Genomic DNA, 20103 nt, shown 5'->3' on the forward strand with positions numbered 1-20103 from the left:
ATCCAAAACGAGCAGCAGCAGCAACAACTAAAACATCAATTAGAACATATTCTTATTGGACAGTACCATGGTAATGGCCAATTAGCTTTTATTTAGTAAATTAGGATTTATGTTTATTTTTCCTCAAAAGCATCTGATTGTTAGGAATGTAGGCTGGACCATCTTACGCTCATATTTATGAGAGGTTGGAGATGAAGTAGTAATGGATGATGGGAAAAGATTTTCATTTTAAGTGAAACTGTTAAATCTTAGAAATGTTTATTTTCCCTATAATAATAACTTAATTGCAGAGCCTAGAGAACATTAAAATTATTAGTAATATTTCAAAGCTTAAGACTGAACAATAAAAATTTAGAAAATTATCTTCTGCTGATTCCTGCCGTGTGAGTTTCACAATGTGGAAAAGATGTGTAATCCAATTAGGAATTGATGATACTTTTTGTGTGTGTGTGCCAGTCTTGGGACTTGAACTCAGGGCCTAGATACTGTCTCTGAGATTTTTTTTTTTTTTTTTTTGCTTGATACTGACACTCCACCCCTTTAGCCACAGCCCCATGTCTGGCTTTTTGCTGGTTTAATTGGAGGTAAGAGTCTTACAGACTTTCCTTCCTAGGCTGGCTTTGAGCTGGGATCTTCATATCTCAGCTTCCTGTAGTTGGCATTACAAGTGTGAGCCAATAGCGCCAGGCCTGATACTCTTTTTTAATAAAAGAAGTTGTTAGCTTACCAGAAGTAATTTAGATGGTTATTCCCAATGCTACCTATAATGATAAGATTCTTCAATAAAAGAATAATGAACACCTTTGGGTCTTTAGTTGTGTCTTTGTGTCTTTAGTGTCTGTCTTACAAACATAATTTTAGATTAAAATGCTGAACCATGGTATTTATTAGGTGATAGTTACTCCAGACAGAGTTATGGTGTCAGTTGGATTGCTTACTTAGAATTTATTACTGCTTTCTGGCTGTAGCCTAGTCTTGAATAAATTTCCAATCTAACATCTGTGTCCTATAAGCAAGCAGCATTTTAATTAAGGAAGAAGTTGCTTGCTTGTTCACATATTATATAATTCAAGTGGTTAAAATTGAAAGAACACAAGAATTAATTTAAGGTTACCTTTGATTTTTACTCTGTTCACATAGATATTAACATAGAAGAAAGAGATAAACATCTTATTAGAAATGGAGAAACTTCTTAGTTTCTTTGCTTCATAGTGTGCAGGGAAGCATGTCGCTAATGAAGAAAAATGCTATATAGAAACATGGGATAACCTAAGTAATTTAAAAGTGATTATATTTTCTGATATTTATTTCACAGTGTAAAAACAAATTAAGGAACTAATCACATACCAGAGAAAGACTTGGTGTTGTCTGTGGGGGAATTGGTTATATTTACTGGTGTGTTACAGTTTACCTTTGGCAAATGTAGGCTAAACAGTGGCCTCTACAATTCCCACTGTATAGTCCCTAGAACCCATAAATGCTACTTTTCTTGGAAAAGGATCTTTGCATATATAATTAAACTAATTATGAAATGAGATTGTCCTGGATTAACCATACCCTGAATGTCAGCACATGTCCTTATAAAAGAGAGTATAGGAGGTTTTAGCCACAGAGGTCATGTGACCACAGTGACAGATTGGAGCAATACAGCTACAAGCCAAAGCAATGCACTTACTTCAGTTTGGGAACTGAAAGGATTTTTTTTTAATGTTTACTTAAATCTGGATGCTCCCCATGACTGCCTTATAGCTATTAAAAGCCTGAATTAAAGAAAGAGTAACAGAAAACAAATTCTGTATGTGGGAATGATATATATTTTTTTAATAACTGTATTCATGTTACCCTTAGACATGAAACTTCTGTAGCAAGGAAAGATTTTATTCCTTCTTCTGTACCCTGATTCTTCCTTCAGAGCTATGCAGTGAAACGTGGATATTTATTTGATAGGTGAAGAACCAGAATCTGGAAACATATGTTGTCCATCTTTCTTCCTAAGAAGGAAGCCTTTGCTCTCTAATAGTAACTAATTCTAGAAACACAAAGGATTTGAAGGTACATGATTTTTCTAGGGGCAAGGATTAGATAAATCTTAGGCTTTACAACCCGTGGAATGTGAGCATAGTCTGGTCTTTCATCTCTTCTGAAAAATAAACATATGCTACCAGAGAGCTAAATCTTTTTTTACTATTTGTTCAGTTATCTTTTAAAAGTTTCAAGGCTTGTACTTTGAAGGACAGATTTTTTATTTTTACTTATTTTTTGCTCAGAAATCCATGACAGTACCAAAACATAAAAATTTCATCTCTTCATTGTTAAATCTTACACACACACACACACACACACAGATTTCTTTAGTTAGAATTTATTTAGTTTATAAATTTATTCTTTAGTTATCATTTATAAAGGATACAGATGTCAGTCTGAGGCTTAGCCCTGGCATCAGTGATTCCCCAGGTGTGCTTATCAAATGATGTACTTTGCCTGTTAGCAGATTCTCCCTAGCCCCTTCCCCCATCTTGCAGCAAGTTAAGTTTTATGGTTATTTCTTTGGTAGATTTCATCTATTCCTTAGGTATTTCAGGCTGATGAAGTCACACTATAGACATTGTTTTTGTCAGTGGGAAGATTTTGCAATTGTAGTGGTAAATGTTTGACATCTCTCTCTTTTTTTTTTTTTGTGCCAGTCCTGGGGCTTGAACACAAGGCCTGGCCAGTGTCCCTGAGCTTCTTTTGCTCAAGGCTATAGCACTCTACCACTTGAGCCACAGCACCACTTCTGTTTTTTTCTGTTTATGTGCTATTGAGGAATTGAGCCCAAGGCTTCATGCATGCTAGGCAAACACTCTACCAGTAAGCCACATTCTCAGCCTGCTCCCTCCCTCCCTCCCTCCCTCCCTCCCTCCCTCCCTCCCTCCCTCCCTCCCTCCCTCCCTCCCTCCTTCTCTGTCTCTCTCTCTTTCTCTTTGTCTTTCTTTCACTGATATGTTTAATAACCCTTTTGTAAAACTACTTATATACAATTAAAATATTAATAAATCCAAGACATGTGAATGAAATTCTCACTTGTTCTATTCTCATCTCTGTCCATGTTTCTTTTCAGGTTGTATATGGATAGGATTGAGTCTCTTGCGGCTTCTAACCTCATACGAGATCAGAAAAGATCTCATCTTTTTCAGAATATCCACATCAAAACAGAAAGGGAAAAGAGTGCTGGGAAATGCACTTCCTGAAGAGAAAAATCAGAGGAATTTATAACTGATGGTCCAGTAAAGTCATGGTCCAACTCAAAATAGATACAGGAAGGCAGTGTCCAAGACCATGTTCACACGTGCCTCTTCCTGTCATCAACTTGCAACCATAGCAAGAGTTTCGATCAATCTCAGTCCTTGGAAAATGAGATATTTGCATGAAATATGTAAGGGACACTTCTCAAAATACTTCTTTTTTTTTTTCTTTTTGGGTCCGGCCGTGGGGCCTGAACTCTGGGCCTGGGTGCTGTCCCTCAGCTCTTCAGCTCAAGGCTAGCACTCTACCACTAGAGCCACAGCGCCACTTCCGGCTTTTTTCTTTTTGCTTATGTGGTGCTGAGGAATCGAACCCAGGGCCTCATGCATGCAAGGCAAGCGCTCTACCACTGAGCCACCTTCCCAGCCCTCAAAATACTTCTTGACACAAAGGACATAAGCACAACTAAACATGGATATGATATTATTTTCTTTCTTACTATTTTCTTTACTACTCAAAATTTGGCTGACACCTCTAAGTGTAATGAACACTGTTGCATTCACCCTGCTTCCCAGTCATCACAGTCTTCTTTCTTAATATCCTGAAGGAAAGAGTATGATAGTTAATGTTGATTGTCAACTTAATTGGGTTGAAGGATGCTGTTTTAGTCAGCTCTTTCATTGCTATGATAACCATCTGAGACAAACCAGAGGAAAGACTTACTTTGGCTTATACTTTCACAGACTTCAGCCCATACTTGGCTCCATTTTTTTGCAGTTAGGTAAAAGCATGTGATGGAGCAGAGCCCTTTATGGTAGCCAGGAAGTAGAAGAAGCCCAGCACAAAATGTACTGTTGAGCACACTCCCAGTTATATTTCTTCCAACCAGGACCCACCTCATTACCGGTCCTGCTGTCATCAGCTTATGAATTCATTAATCAACTATCTTATTGAGTCAGAGGCCTCACGATCCAGTCACTTCAATGATTGGATCTACCAGATGGAGATACTTCATAAACTAAACCATAGGAGATGCCTGAGAACTGATGAAAAGCACATTTCTGGATGGGTTTGTGTGAGTGTTTCCAGAGAAAATTGTCAATGAACTGAATGAGGAAGACTTGACCTGAATGGGGAGCAGCAGCCAGTGAGCTAGGGGTCCTGATGGAACAAAAAGTGGAGAGGTAACGATGAAATCCTCCCCCACCGTGTAACTAATACAAGCTAATTTTAAAAAAGCGGAAGAAGAGGGAAGCTCATTTGACTCTTGAGCAGATATACTGCCATTGCCAGTAGACATCAGACTTCACGTTTCAGCCTTTGAGCCTAGACCAGTGAAACTTTGGAGTTCTTGTTGGCCTTGAGCTGCCTCATTGGTGCCTTTTACTTTTTTTTTTTTTTTTGGTCAGTTTGGGGCTTGAACTCTGGGCCTGGGCACTGTCCCTCAGTTCTTTAGCTCAAGGCGAGCACTCTACCACTTGAGCCACAGTGCCACTTCTTGTTTCTGGTGGTTAATTGGAGATAAGAGTCTCATGGACTTTCCTGCTAGGGCTGGCTTTGAACCACAATCCTCAGATCTCAGCCTTCTGAGTAGCTAGGATTACTGGCGTGAGCCACTGGTGCCCAGCTCATTGGTGCCTTCTATTTTGTGGCTTCCACGTTTTTTGGACTGAGCAGCTACTGTTGCCTCCAGCCTGTGGATAGCCATTGTGAGACTATTTAACCTCTGATTGGATAAGCCAAACTAATAAGTCTAATATGCAAATGCCTCCCCTACCCCCCACTCAGACCTATGAGATACTATGTTGGTTCAGTGCTTCTGGAAAACTCTTGATACAAGATTAGGTCATCTTTGTGCAGTTTCATTATCTTCTCAGCTTGTTTCTCATCTCCTAGCTACTCAGGAGGCTGAGATCTGGGGATCTCTGTTCAAAGCTAGCCCAGGCAGGAAAGTCTGTGAGACTTATCTCAAATTAACCACCAGAAAAACTGGAAGTGGCACTGTGGCTCAAGTGGTAGAGTGCTCATCTTGAGCTGAAGAGCTGAGGGACAGTACCCAGGCCCAGAGTTTAAGCCCCATGACCAACAGAAAAACAAAAAAAGCTGCCCATCTTTGCTGTGAATGTTAAGTTGAGTTCTTTATGTATTGAATAACTACTGTATACAAGGTACAGTAAAAAGTACTTAGTATTGTGGTGAATAAGATATATATATATATGTATATATACATATATATATGTATATATACATATATATATATACTATCAACATCTATAGAGATAAGACAGAATAAGATAGTGAATATTATGGTGAGTAAAATAGAAGCCAGATACCATTCTGGGCAAGCAAGCACTCATCACTTGAGCTCTGCCCTCAGCCCTTTTATTTTGTATTTTGTATTTGTGATAAGGTCTCTCTAAGTTGGCAGGGCTGGTCTCAAAATCTGTTCTCCTACTCACCCTCGAGTAGACTTGTGTCATCACACCTAGTTATGATAGCCAGCTATCTTGGAAGAAGTTTGGGGACTCTTATCCTTGCTGTAATTGGGGGGGTGGGGCATGAAAAAAAATGACAAAGATAGAAATTCTTGAGAATGGGGGGGGTGGCTATGAGAGAATCTTACATAAAAAGAGCATTCTGTTCCATGTAGGACAAGCTAATGAAAAGATCTAAACTAACAATAAGCTTGATAAGATGAATGAGGATGACATGATGTGTGGTACTCAAAATCATGAACATTTAGGTGTTTGGATTTCTTTTTTATCTTACATACTTTGCTCTACAACATTTAAAATGTATATGTTATGCACACATTACATGGCACACATGTATGTACCTATTAATATATATTTTTTGGAATTTTATGAATCACTTGAATAAATTAAAAGACTTTAATGTGTGTTATATATCCATGAGCTCCATTTTGGTCATGAATAATAGATTCTACACCATGAATGTATTTTAGCTACTTTCCTGTTAACATAGATTTTTTTAAAATGATTTTTTTGTTATTATAGGGAATGTTTTGACTGTTCTTTATATGTTTATTTTATGCCTCTATGAGAATTTTTATTAGGTAAATTTCCTAGGAGAGCCATTGCAGAGTTAAACTGTAAGGCCTAGAAGTATGTATTTGCCAGTCCTAAGCTTGAACTCAACGGCCTGGACACTGTTCCTGAGCTTCTTTTGCTTAAAGCTAGCACTCTATCATTTGAACTACTACAGTGCCTTTCGGTCCTTTTCTGATTTCTGAGGAATCGAACTCAGGGCTTCATGCATGCTAGGCAAACACTCTACCACTAAGCCACCATACCAGGCCAAGGCCTGGAAATACTTCTAGAAAAATTTGACACCTTAGAGTCAAGGAGGCAGCTAATAGAGTTTAATTTTGTTGTTGTTTTTAATGTCAGTATTGGGACTTGAATTGAGGACCCGTTGCTTTCTTCCTTAGCTTTTTCATTCAAGTCTGGTGCTCTACCGGTTGAAACACCTTCCTATTCTAGCTTTTTTGTGGTTAATAGTAGATGAGTCTCTTGGGCTTTGCCTGGGTGGCTTTGAACAGCAGTCCTCAGATCTCAGTCTCCTGAGTAGATAGATCACCAGCACCCAGCTATGTTATCTTTTTAATTTGGCAAAACGACATTTACACTTGGTAATTTTTAACCTGGGTAGCAGTTCTTTTAGTGTGTTATCTTTTATTGCCATCTAGTTTTCAAATATTTTAAATGCTGGATTCACGGCACTTGCATTTATCTGTATAAATATGATTATTTTTAGAATTAAAGGTATCTAGATGTGTTAATGAGTCTTGTATTGTACTGGTTGTACGTGACACTGTGCTGGTTCTGGGGCTTGAACTCAGGGCCTGGGCACTGTTCCTGAGACTTTTTTCTCATGGTTAGTAGTTTGCTGCTTGAGCAACAGCTCTACTTCAGGCGTCATCATCATCATCATCATCATCATCATCATCATTTTTATTATTACTATTATTTTGATTAATGGAGTCTCATGGACTGGTTTCCAACTTTGATCCTTTAGATCTCAGCCTTTTGAGTAACTAGAAGTACAGGTGTGAGCTATTGGCACTTGGCTATATTGAAGGAATTACATTTCTAGAGAATGAGGACATGCACATTTAGTTTGTTTTTGTTTTTGTTTTTTTGGGTTTTTTTGCCAGTCATGGGGCCTGAGCTCTGGGCCTGGGCGCTGTCCCTCAGCTCTTCAGCTCAAGGCTAGCACTCTACCAGTTGAACCACAGCACCACTTCTGGCTTTTTCTGCTTATGTGGTGCTGAGGAATCGAACCCAGGGCCTCATACATTGCAAGGCAAACTCCCTACCACTGAGCCACCTTCCCAGCCCATGCACATTTAGTTTGTTGTGGCGGTGAGTGGGCCTCAAGACTGGGCGGAGATGAAGGGTAACTCAGGGCCAGCCCATGCTATTGATGCTATCTGAAATAAAAGCACGGACTTTCCTGCCCAGACTGGCTTTGAACCGTGATCCTCACATCTTAGCCTCCTGAGTTGCGAGGATTACAGGCATGAACCACTGGCACGGGCTCAAACACTTTTTTTCCTAACACTTTGACACACTAAATGTGGTCTTTTTTCCACAGCAAGAAACAATTCTTCACCTCTTAAGTAACCAACTAGTTGCCCAAGGATTCATTTCTGGCCCTAACTACCCAAAGTTAGTGCAAGACACCACAGGTTAAGGGATCAGTTCCATAAGAGAGCTTCTACTTCAGATGTCTTTTCCAACTCTACATCTTCATGTATTTCTGACCAACTGTCTATAAGTTGAGGATGTCCACAATCTACTCAGGTTAGATAGTTTGCTAGAATAGCACATACAGCTTTATTTTCATTTAACCAACTTATTATAAAGGATATCATAAAGAGTACAGATGAACAATCAGCTTGAAGATGTACATAGTTCAAGGTCCAGGGGACCCCATTTATAGGAACTTCTATCATTTGGAGCTGCCATTCTCTCTGGCACCTTGCTGCTCTATGAATTCCATCATTTAGTATTTAATGGAGATTCCATTACATAGACATAATTGATTAACTCATTTTCCATTGTGAGTGGTTCAGTCTGTAATCCTACTTTCTTTCCCTGGGAACTAGGTGTGAATAGAGATGAATTGCAACATGATTGGTTCCTCTAGCTCTCATCCTGAGGCTTACTTGGGCATACTTCCAGTCATCTCATTAGTGCAAACCCTGGTATGCTTGAAAAGGACTTACTGTGAACAACCAAAGAAACTCCTGTTACCCTTTCAGAACTTTGCAAGGAGTTTAGAGGCTCTTCCTGACAGGGGAGTAAGACTAGATGTATCAGTTAGTTTTCCTTATCCAAAATGCATTTGTAGGATCAGAAATATTTTGGCTTTATCAGGCTTTTTTTACATACACAAAATGAAATATCTTGAGGATAGGACTCACGTCTAAACATAAACTTCATTTATGTTTCATATATACTTTATACATATGGCCTGGAGATTATTTTATTTTACTGTTAAGAGTTTAAACCTAGGACCCCATGAATTCTAGGCAGGTTTATATCCTCCCCCCATCTCCTAAAGATAATTTTATATAATGTTTTCAGTGCATCTACATTTTTGACTGTGCCCTTTTGACTGTACATTATTTTCCACTTGGAACAGCATATTTGTACTAAAAGGTTGGGGGCATTTCAGACTTGGGGTTTTTTTGGATTAGAGATTCTCAATGCTCAACTTGTATTTTCTGGTTTTCTGTTTTTGAATGCTCAACTTGTATTTTCTGGTTTTCTGTTTTTGAGACAAAGTCTTACTATGTAGTCTATAAAACTTGAGATTATCCTGCCCCATCCATTCTCAGTACTGGGTTAGAGATGCTCACCACCACATCCCATTTTGCTGGGACAAAGTACCACTGGGTTGTAGATGAACTGTGATTTTCAGTCTTCCCCTGTCATGAGTTCAGTTGTCGCTGGCTAATAAAATTTCAGTAAGATTATTTAAAGGCACTTATGTTCCTCTTTGGCAAAGTGGTGTTTGGGAACTTTAGAGAAAGCCCTTTCCTATGCTTTTTGCTTCCCAGGTGATCTCAGTTTGAAATCCAAAGGAGCATATTTGGGGTACTGTTCTGAGCCCTAACAGTTTGAACATCAGTTTTGTGGATTATGCATGATTTTTCAGACCATAGCACTTCCTTTTAAATACTAAAAATTGTTTTTGTTTTTTTAATCTAGCAATGTCTCAGGCTGTGCAGACAAATGGAACTCAACCACTAAGCAAAACATGGGAACTCAGTTTATATGAATTACAACGAACACCTCAGGTAATATAGACAAAGATAACCAAGGAAGAATATGAGATGTATGCAAACTAAGACACAGTTTTAGAAAGTGGAAACTTAAATAGAATTTAACAGTACTAATTTATATACCAGCAGCTCATTGATCAGCAGGTAATTTACATACTATGTACATATTTATATGAGGCAGCAGGTGAACAGTGGTGAATAAAACTAGGTATGGAAATTTATAGACATTAAACAAATAAGAATCCATAAAATCACACATGCAAGAAGTTCTGTAAAGGAAAAGTTTCCTTTACAGTTATAAAGTAATAATAAGGTAAGTAGGGAAAACTATTTTGAGGTAGTAAAAATGGCAAAGATTGGAGAAGGAGCAGATTTGAAGGAAATGAACGTACTCAAAACTGGACTCATTGACTATAGGGGCAGGTAGAGTATAGGCTTTTGTAAAATTTTTGGCATTGTTAGTACATTTTGTAAGTGATAGGAGAATGAATTTTATCAGCAAGAGATAAACAGAGCCTGCAATTTCATCCAAAGGCACCTCACCATGTAGAAATGAAATAATAGATGAAGATCTAGTGAGAGATGAAGAAGGAACATCCAGAGAAAAGGAAGGAAGGAAGGAAGGAAAGAAAGAAAATGGAATGGAGTCAGGGGGATTAGGATTCAAAATCTGATGGAAGTGGTGTTTTTTTTCTTTTTCTTTTTCTTTTTTGTTGGTCATGGGGCTTGAACTCTGGGCCTGGGCACTGTCCCTCAGCTCTTCAGCTCAAGGCGAGTGCTCTACCACTTGAGCCACAGCGCCACTTCCAATTTTCTGGTGGTTAATTGGAGATAAGAATCTCATGGACTTTCCTTGCCCAGGCTGTCTATGATGCTCAGATATCAGCCTCAGATGTCAGCCATCTAAGTAGCTTGGATTACAGGCATGAGCCACCGACACCCAGAGAGGTTATCATTTTGGAAGTAGATGTTTGCAGAGTAGAGAGGTCTTTGAGTATTCTCAGCACAAATGAAAGACAAATATTGCAAGAGATAAGTATGTCGGCTCTCTTAATCAAATTATAATACATGTATTGAAATATTACATGGTACTTCACAGATATGTACAAATTAAAACACATAAAAATTAGAAATCTATGTGTGTGTATATATATCAACACATAGAAAATAGTAACAGAAAGGTATGCTTATGTAAAATGGAATACAGAAAGTGCTTTTATATGTAGAGACTAGAATAAAAGTCACTTGATAGTAGTTGTACCTTGTTATTATAAAAGAAAGTATATTTTACTGGAGCCTTCTGTAGAATAATACCTATAACTTCTCTGTCTTTTCAAGCATTTGATCTTTGATCATGTTAAAGAAAGCACAAATATTAGAGCCATTAGAAACAAAAGTGTCAGTAGTATATTGGGAACATGCCTGCATGTTTCTTTCAGTGCCCACCATAATCTAACTTTTCCAGTATCTATCAGAATCTGAGGCTTTAGAGATATATAACCCTTGTTCTTAATTACAGCCATGGGAAAGTGGGGGTTATGGAGATAAAACAAGTAGGACCTACTGATAGGCATCAGGAATGAAGTATCTTGGAATTTTTCTTTGGAATTCCAAATGTAATTTGGCAGAGAACAATTTTAGGGACAGTAGTTTAGATGTATTATGGTTTAAATCAGCTTGTGGGTTAGCCTGAGAATCTAACTACTTTGATCAAACTGTGGAACAAGACTTTTTTGAGATTAAAAGTGATTCCAAAATGAAATTCTGTTAAACTGTTAGCAAATTAGAAAGTACATATATTAGAATCTTGAAATATTTTAATGGACAAATATATATGGTTTGTAAAACTTGTAGAATTTGAATATGGAAAAATTGTTAAGGTTGAATTAGTCCTTTTCATCTTGGCAAGTAAGAAAACAATAAAATAATTTAGAGTCATGTAGCTCATTAATACAACTAGAACTATTAAGGCCCATGATTCCAAATGCAGTGTTTTTTATTATAGCAGGCTAATTTCCCTCTAATTATTTTTTCTTCATATTAATATACTATCTTTAGCATATAAAGAATTGATAGAATGCAGTAGTGGTGTGGAGAGGATTATATATGAGTTAATAATGATCATTGCTGGAAAAGGGATACATGGATGTTCATTTTTATTATTTTTAATAATTTCATACATTTAAATTTGTCCATAATAAAATAAGTAGAATTGAATCTTAAAGTGACTCTTTTGCAGGAGGCAATAACAGATGGCTTGGAAATTGTGGTTTCACCTAGAAGTCTCCACAGTGAATTAATGTGTCCAATTTGCTTGGATATGTTAAAGAACACCATGACTACAAAGGAGTGTTTACATCGTTTTTGTGCAGATTGCATTATCACAGCCCTTAGAAGTGGGTATGTTGAAATGAACTATAGATACATTTAGGTTGTACCACATGATAGTGCTCTCTGGAATTTGAGGAGTTCCTTCCAATAATTATTTGACTAGAACGAAGTTTAAGTTTTAATGAGAATTTTTGTTTTTAATCAGCTGGTTTTATGTACTTATAGAAATTTTATAGCATATCTACATATATAAAGGAAATTAGGAATTATGAAAACATGTTTTTTCCAGTGTAAATAATATCCATGAAAATGTTATTTTGTTAAAACAGTTGATAACATAAATAGTGGGTAGGTTTTCCTTATGTGACATGGATAATCAGAAAGGGGGAATTTAAATTAGGTAATAAGCGATTTTTATTTCTAAAATTGTTACATATAAATTATCTTTGGGGATTTCTTTTTCTTATGGCAATTGATAGTGGTTGAGATTTGTAAAACTTTGCTTGTGTTTACTTAAGATTTTCTAGGAAATTCAGATTAATCATCCTAAATTTCTGTGACCCAGAAAAGGCATTACAGAAAAGATTACATCTAGAAGGTTGACTTTTTTGTGTTTAGACCAAAGGTGCTGGTGGTGTTTACAATTTCTTTCCTTTTATTTAGCAACAAAGAATGCCCTACTTGCCGGAAAAAGCTTGTTTCCAAAAGATCACTAAGGCCAGATCCAAATTTTGATGCTCTCATCAGCAAAATTTATCCAAGTCGAGATGAGTATGAAGCTCATCAAGAGAGAGTATTAGCCAGGATCAACAAACACAATAATCAGCAAGCACTCAGTCACAGCATTGAGGAAGGACTGAAGATACAGGCCATGAACAGGTATATGGGAAAGAGAGTGAGAGATGGGAACCATTTTTCCAATACCTTATTAAATGCTAAATTTATAGTTAAAAAATAAAAATGTGATGGGGCTGGGAAGGTGGCTCAGTGGTAGAGTGCTTGCCTTGCATGCCTGAGGCCCTGGGTTCGATTCCTCAGCACCACATAAGCAAAAAGAAAAAAGCCGGAAGTGGCGCTGTGGCTCAAGTGGTCGAGCACTAGCATTGAGCTGAAGAGCTGAGGGACAGCACCCAGGCCCAGAGTTCAGGCCCCACGACTGGACCCCCCCCCCCCAAAAAAAATGTGGTAAAATAGTTTTGTATGATTATCTTTTCATGTAAGTATAAATACATTTCAAGAGCTGATAGGGCATTTCATTTAAAATAGTAGATTCTCTTGTACTCATGTCTACCTATTCCTACCATTCTATTTTTCTTCTTTAGAGAAAAACTCTTGAAATAGTTGTGTCTGATTTTTTTTTTTCCATTCTTTTCACACATACCCCATCATTGCACTTGTGAAAGTGACCTTCTGTACATTATGCAGTCTTCTGGGTAAATGAATGTCAGACCTCATTTTATTCAGCAGCAGCAGACATGCTTAGCTTCTTCACCTGGCTTTCAGGAGACCATGTGCTTTACTCCCTTTTTATGTCACTGGCCATTGCTTTTAAGTTACTTTTTGAAGTTTTATTTGAATGCCACTCATAGAAGTCGAGTGCTTCAGGATCAGTCTTTGTTCTTTTTCAGTACAGGGTTTGGATCCTGATGACCTTATCTAGTTTCATGGCTTTAATTACCATCTCAATGCTGATGACTTCCAAATATACACACATACACACATGTACATATGTGCAGCCTGCACTACCCTGGATTTTAGATTTCATCTCTGGATATCTAAGAGTATCTCATAATTAACATTACAGTATTGAACTTTTGAGTCCTACTGTTTATTCCTCCTCATTGTTGATCTTTCCATTTGTTTCACTTAGAAACTTTTGAACCCTTAAAGGTCTTTCTTAGGTCTTCTGTTCTAATCTGTGAATAATTTCGTTGTAGCTTTCTCTGTAATAGATCCATATTTGTCCACCTTCCTTAATCAGTTGTCGAATTTATGCCTCTGTCATCCTGGTGTCCTCCTTTTTATACGTCCAAGTAGCTGGGGTGACATACATGCATTATCACACTCAGGTTTATTGCTTGAGATGTGTCTTGTGAACTGTTTTCCCAGGCTGGCCTTGATATCTAAACATTCTTTAAATACTTTCTGACATGATTACATGATAGTGCTCTGGCACTTGGACCGGTTTTTGGGCAGAGGCATGGGATAAAAATAAGTACAATAAGTCCTAGTAAGCCTGATAATTTATGGTCAGCTGAACAACTTGTCTCCTGCTATAGTTGTGGTTTAAAATATACATATATGTATAGTCTTTAAGTTGATATTGAGTTAACTTGTTTTTCCATTATTAGCCTATTCATAATTTTTTTCAAAATACGGTTATGGTTTAAAAAAATAACAAAATACTATGCCAACCATGTTTAAAATGTTTACATTTACACTATTGTGCAACCAATCTTCAGAACTGCTTTTTCATCTAAATTTTTTATTTGTGCAAACGTAAATGAAAAAGTAGGGTAGGTGCATATAGATAGATAATATAGTAGAAGAATGTATCCTGATATCATATCCTAGGACTTAGTGTTAATTGTGTTGCTTTAGGCTAATTATATTTTGTCTTATCTGCATAATTAGAGTATTATACATTGCTAGGTTGTTTTAAAGAGTAAATGAGATTGCATACACAAAATGCCTTGTCCAGTAACTGGCCTTAGTATCTGAGCTTATGACAGAACTGTACTTTTATTTGTACTTTTAACTATACTTTTATGCTGCTTATTTAGATACCATCCCATCTTCCTCATTAGAGCCTTTTACACTGCAATAGCAGGATTTAAGGGGAAGTCAGGGTGTTTTTGCCATCCTTCCTTAAGTTTTGTTTGCTTAAAAGTATTCTGATTTATGCCTTAAATAGGTATAAATAACTTCCCTCACAACTTTTACAATTTCTTATGCCTTTCTTAAGACTTATAATCTCATTACAAAATGATCAAAATATAAAGATTTGCAAATAATTCCTTTAGTCTTTCTTTTGATTAACAAAGAAAATTGTCATGTGAATAGGAACATTTGCTTCAGTTATTTATAAGTGTTTGAGACGTGAGATTTTTTTTAGACTTTTCTGGGGCACATGGGAAACTTACCAAATTGAGTAATCAAGATGTTTTTAAATTCTAAAGTTAATAGCAAGTATGCTTTAAGTTGGATGCTTTTACCTGGCAAAGAGACATGTACATGCATGTAACCCAAGATTTGAGAGGTTGATGCAGGAGAATCATGAGTTAAGTTATATATGTATATAATCATGAGTTAAGTTATGTATGAGTTAGGATTTTTTTCCCCTTTTTGCATAAAGGTTTTTAAAATGTAAATTTTTTGCTTCCTCCCACTTAACTAGATTGCAGCGAGGCAAGAAGCAACAGATTGAAAATGGTAGTGGAGCAGAAGATAATGGCGACAGTTCACATTGTAGCAATGCATCTACACACAGCAACCAGGAAGCAGGCCCTAGTAACAAAAGGACCAAAACCTCTGATGATTCTGGGCTTGAGCTTGATAATAATAATACAGCAGTGGCAATTGATCCAGTAATGGATGGTGCTAGTGAGATTGAGTTAGTGTTCAGGCCTCATCCTACGCTTATGGAAAAAGATGACAGTGCACAGACAAGGTAAGTATATGGTTTGGTTTCAGATTATCTATGAAGTTGGAGCAGTAGTTCCCATTCTCTTGTCAGGGTTCAACTTGGGTAAATGGGGTGTCCAGATTGTTTCCTTCCTTTTGCATGTGCTTCTTACCCACAGATGCACATATGGAATGGAACAACCTAGTTTCTAGACAGTGGAGGAGAAGTAAAGGACCATCCAGATTTTTTTAAGGGTGATAGTAGGGCACCAGTAGGCTCTACAAGCCATGTGGCAAAGACTTCCAGCATTCAGTCTGCCAGTGAGTGCAGATGAACATTATTATTATTACTATGATTATTACTGTCATCATCATCATTGTACACACTGCTGTATAAACTCAGAATGTTATGCTTACTAGGCAAGTGCCACTTGAGTCATGTTTTCAGGTCTAATATTAAATACTTGTTAAATTAGTACTACTTTTATTAGTTTTAAATACTAGAAATGTTAACTCTTGAAAGGGTGAACTACTTGCTCATATTCTTAAGATTCCTCATGATGCCAAAGCCTGCAGATTCTAATCATTGAACTTTAACAACTAGTATGATTTTTTTTTTTTTTGCCTCCTGTATATGATGCATTTCTGTTTGATTTTTGTCACTTTATATCATTTTATGGGAGGTAAAAGAGATGAAACAGTCAAGTAGTATGTACTTCTCTGTTCTTTTCAGGAAGAAAGCTTTGAATAATAGATTAACAAATTCTATTTATATTTTATTTTGCATTTTAGAAATATAGTTCCCAATTTATTTATGTTGATATAATCTCTATTTCTATAGATTAAATTTTTAATGATTTATTCTTTCAGATATATAAAGACTTCAGGTAATGCCACTGTTGATCATTTATCCAAGTATCTGGCTGTGAGGTTAGCTCTAGAAGAACTTCGAAGCAAAGGAGAATCAAACCAGATGAACCTGGATACAGCCAGTGAGAAGCAGTATACCATTTACATAGCAACAGCCAGTGGCCAGTTCACTGTGAGTATTTAACATACTAGACTGTTGAACCTGGGAACACTTTAACTGACCTAGTGTCAAGTACTGTTGAACCACAGTATAGAATCTTGAGAAATTTCATCAGAGTAGTTGACCTTTGATACCCTTTGTTCTATTACAATATGAAGCAGTTATTCCTAATTTTTTTTTTTATTTTTAAGCCAATTTTCTTTCCAGTTCGTAGTCTAGCCTGATCTTGAACTCATATGAGGGCTGGCATTGTAGTTGTGTAGTACCATGGCCTGCTTTTCCCATTGTTTAAAGCCTACTTTGAATGATGTCTTGTTGTTGGATCAGCTTTCATTCCTCTGATCCCCTGCATTTGAATACTAAGGGTTCCTGCTCTGGTTCCCACTCTGTCTTCATTTCTGTAACCTTTGCAGCATCATATCCATCATACTGAAAGGAAAGACTGCTTGAATTTTCATTAGTATTTTTCTTTCTCATGGTGTTGAGGATCTAATCTAGGGCCTTGCACCTGCCAGGTAAGTTCTGCCACTGAGATATATCTCTTATTCTTACATGTAATTCTTTTTTTTTTTTTTTTTTGTCGGTTGTGGGGCTTGAACTCTGGGCCTGGGCGCTGTCCCTCAGCTCTTCAGCTCAAGGCTAGCGCTCTACCACTTGAGCCACAGCGCCACTTCCAGCTTTTTTCTTTTTTCTTACGTGGTGCTGAGGAATCAAACCCAGGGCCTCATGCATGCAAGGCAAGCACTCTACCACTGAGCCACCTTCCCAGCCCTAGCACTTCAGCTCAAAGCAAGTGCTTTACTACTTGAGCCACAGTGCCATTTCGGGTTTTCTGGTGGTTTATTGGAGATAAGAGTTTCACTGACTTTTTCCTGCTTCAGCTTGCTTTGACCCACAGTCCTCAGATCTCAGACCCTTGAGTAGCTAGGATTACAAGTGTTAGCCACCAGTGCCCGGCTTTACATGTAATTCTTAATTTTCATAAAACCTCACTAAACAAGAATTTGCTAAAGCCAGGTTGATTGTAATAGGACTTAGGGAGTTCATATCATCAAGAGATGGTTTGTGGATAAACAATCTTAGATGGGCTTTGAAACATTAAAGAAACCAGGGTTTCTAGAAAGGTTAAAAGTGATAGGTGTTGGGGAGCTGAGGACATCAGAGTGACCAAATCAGGGATTAGCATCAGAAAATCACAAAATGACAAGGAATGACTAAGGATAGATTCCAGGGGCTAACATTGGGTTTAATGGTAGTGAACCAACTTGATTAAGTAGAAGTGCTATCCTGGGAGCACATTGTAGCATGGACAGAAGAGAGAAAAGATCTGAGACACTAGGACACTCAAAGCCTGCTGCAGCAAATCATGAGATAACAAGGAGCTTCACAAAGCTGGTGCTGATTCCAGTTTGGTACAAATCAAACTAGTCATAAAGACTATGCAGATGAACAGAGGATAATAATGAAAAAAGTCTTAACTTTGCCTAAAGTGTAACTACTGGGGAAAGGTCAGGACCCATTTCCACAGAGGTCATACCTTTCCCTCACCATCTTCACTCTCCTATCCTATTTCCAGATATCTCTTAAGCCTATTGAACTCAACATAGGTCACTTAAATGACTCCAGTGTTTTCATTAAGGTCAATTCCATTGTGGTTATGATCAGTTGGTGATTCCAAAAAGTGGTTTGATTGGAGTTAGTGAGCTTTCTTTTTGAGAAATTGAGGCAGCAGAGCATGCTAGAATACTTGGGTAAGCAGTCTTAATGGATATCTGTAAATAGATATATCTGTAGAGCATTTTGTACTGTTGGGAGAACAGTTCCATATGTACAGAAGTTTTTGTGACCTTCTCAATAGCAGACTACAAATGAAATATTACTTAAATTCCCTTATGGGCTGTGTGCTCCTTATAACCTAGTTTAACCTCTTGAAGAGAGTGTTTTAAGGACAAGCCATTGGAGGAAGTAGTGTAGCCTCAAAGAAGCAAGCGACCACGTAGTAAGAGGCCCCAGGACAAGACACAGTGTGCAGGCATCTTATCTGATTTATCATTGCATCTAATTTATAGAGACTTCTGGGAAGGCTAACTCTTGGGAAAGTTCGGTTATGAACAATGTTAACTGCCTTCTAAAATTAGCCTTTTTCTATTCTTTTTTAGCAGTGAGAATTGGTGATTATAACAGTACACCACTATAGTTACAGTTTCATACTGCTCTGCTTTACTTAGCTACATCTAAGGATGGAGAGTACATCTAATGATCGGGAGGTTCCAACATTGATACAACAAACCCTGAGAAGTTCTCTGGACAATTACTCTGACTTTAAGCATTCTGCCTGAGCAAGGCATCCACTTCTTGAATACATTTTCACTTTTGAAGCTGCCAAGCATATGTATAGTAGTCCAAAAATTTTGGAGGGCTATCCCCTAGGTTTCCCTTTTGTGAAGATTAGAGTCAACCAAAATCATCCCAGAAGACTGATACTTGAGCCAGGATGTTGCTTTTCCCAGTCTTGCCATACTTTTGAGATGTAACGCTTAGACATGAGTGGGAAAAGCAGCTCAGGGGGCCCTTGCTCAACCAAACAGGCAGATGTCAGGTGCTGGTGGGGTTTTAACTTCAAATCCTAGTACTACAAAAAAGAGTTTGTAAAGCAGGGTGTGGTGGTTCATGCCTGTTAACCATAACTACTTGGGAGGCTGAGATTGGGAAGATTATTGTTCCAGGCCAGGCAGGCATAAAGTTTACTTGACTCATCTCAGCCATTTAAAACAAAACAGGGCCTGATGGTTCACATATGTCATTCCAGCTGTGTGGGAAACGTAAATAGGAGGGTGGTGGTCCAGGCTGTCCTGGACAAACATCAAGACTGACCCTGTTGAATCATAGCCAGAGCAGAAAAGCCTTGGAAATGATTCAACTGGTAGGGTACCTGAGTTCAAATCCTGCTTCTGTCCCCCATGACCCCAAAAAATGTTTGTGGACTTTTGTTCTATTATTGAACAAAATATGACTTTCATAATTTTTTTCTTTCTTTTTTTGTTTTAGGTATTAAATGGCTCTTTTTCTTTGGAATTGGTCAGTGAGAAATATTGGAAAGTGAACAAGCCCATGGAACTTTATTATGCACCCACCAAGGAGCACAAATAAGTTTTTAAAATCAATTCTGAGACTGAACTTTTTTTTATAGCCTTTTTCTTTAATATTAAAGATGTACCATCACTACTCTTATGGACAGATCTTGGATATGCTGTTCAATTTCCTTTCTGAGCCAGACTCATTTACACTATTAGAATCATTTCCCCTTAATTTAAGATTTACTTTTTGGAAGATACTGCAGCAGTTCAGTACTTGTTCTTTTCTTGTAATAATATGTCTAAGTGTGTGCTTTCACAAAGAATGGTTCCATAACCTTTGACCCAGGAGTTTTTAAGTAAAGCTTCAGTTGGCTATCTTTTCCTTCTGCCCTTAGATTTTTTTAGGTCTCTATAGAAGTTAATATGTATTCTTTCCCTTCCTGGAGTCTTGTATATTTATAGTTTTCTATATAAATTGTAGTATCTTCATGAAGACCAAGGCT

At 37.5% G+C, this 20103-nt stretch overlaps 1 protein-coding gene across 1 annotated transcript in view; it reads left to right on the top strand.

Annotated features, from left to right (window-relative positions):
* Rnf2 (ring finger protein 2) overlaps positions 1-19769 on the top strand; it is a 32330-nt gene extending 12561 nt beyond the window's left edge. The window contains exons 2-7 of the mRNA XM_042674556.1: positions 9465-9553; positions 11778-11938; positions 12533-12748; positions 15267-15539; positions 16364-16535; positions 19572-19769. Of these exons, the coding sequence (XP_042530490.1) occupies positions 9467-9553; positions 11778-11938; positions 12533-12748; positions 15267-15539; positions 16364-16535; positions 19572-19673 (1011 nt within the window). The 5' untranslated portion in view covers positions 9465-9466 and the 3' untranslated portion in view covers positions 19674-19769. The remainder of the gene's footprint in view (positions 1-9464; positions 9554-11777; positions 11939-12532; positions 12749-15266; positions 15540-16363; positions 16536-19571) is intronic.
* Positions 19770-20103: the final 334 nt, after the last annotated feature.

The sequence above is a fragment of the Dipodomys spectabilis genome, unplaced genomic scaffold, assembly GCF_019054845.1.
Source record: "Dipodomys spectabilis isolate Male_0828 unplaced genomic scaffold, ASM1905484v1 ptg000019l, whole genome shotgun sequence".
Taxonomy (NCBI): Eukaryota; Metazoa; Chordata; class Mammalia; order Rodentia; family Heteromyidae; genus Dipodomys; species Dipodomys spectabilis.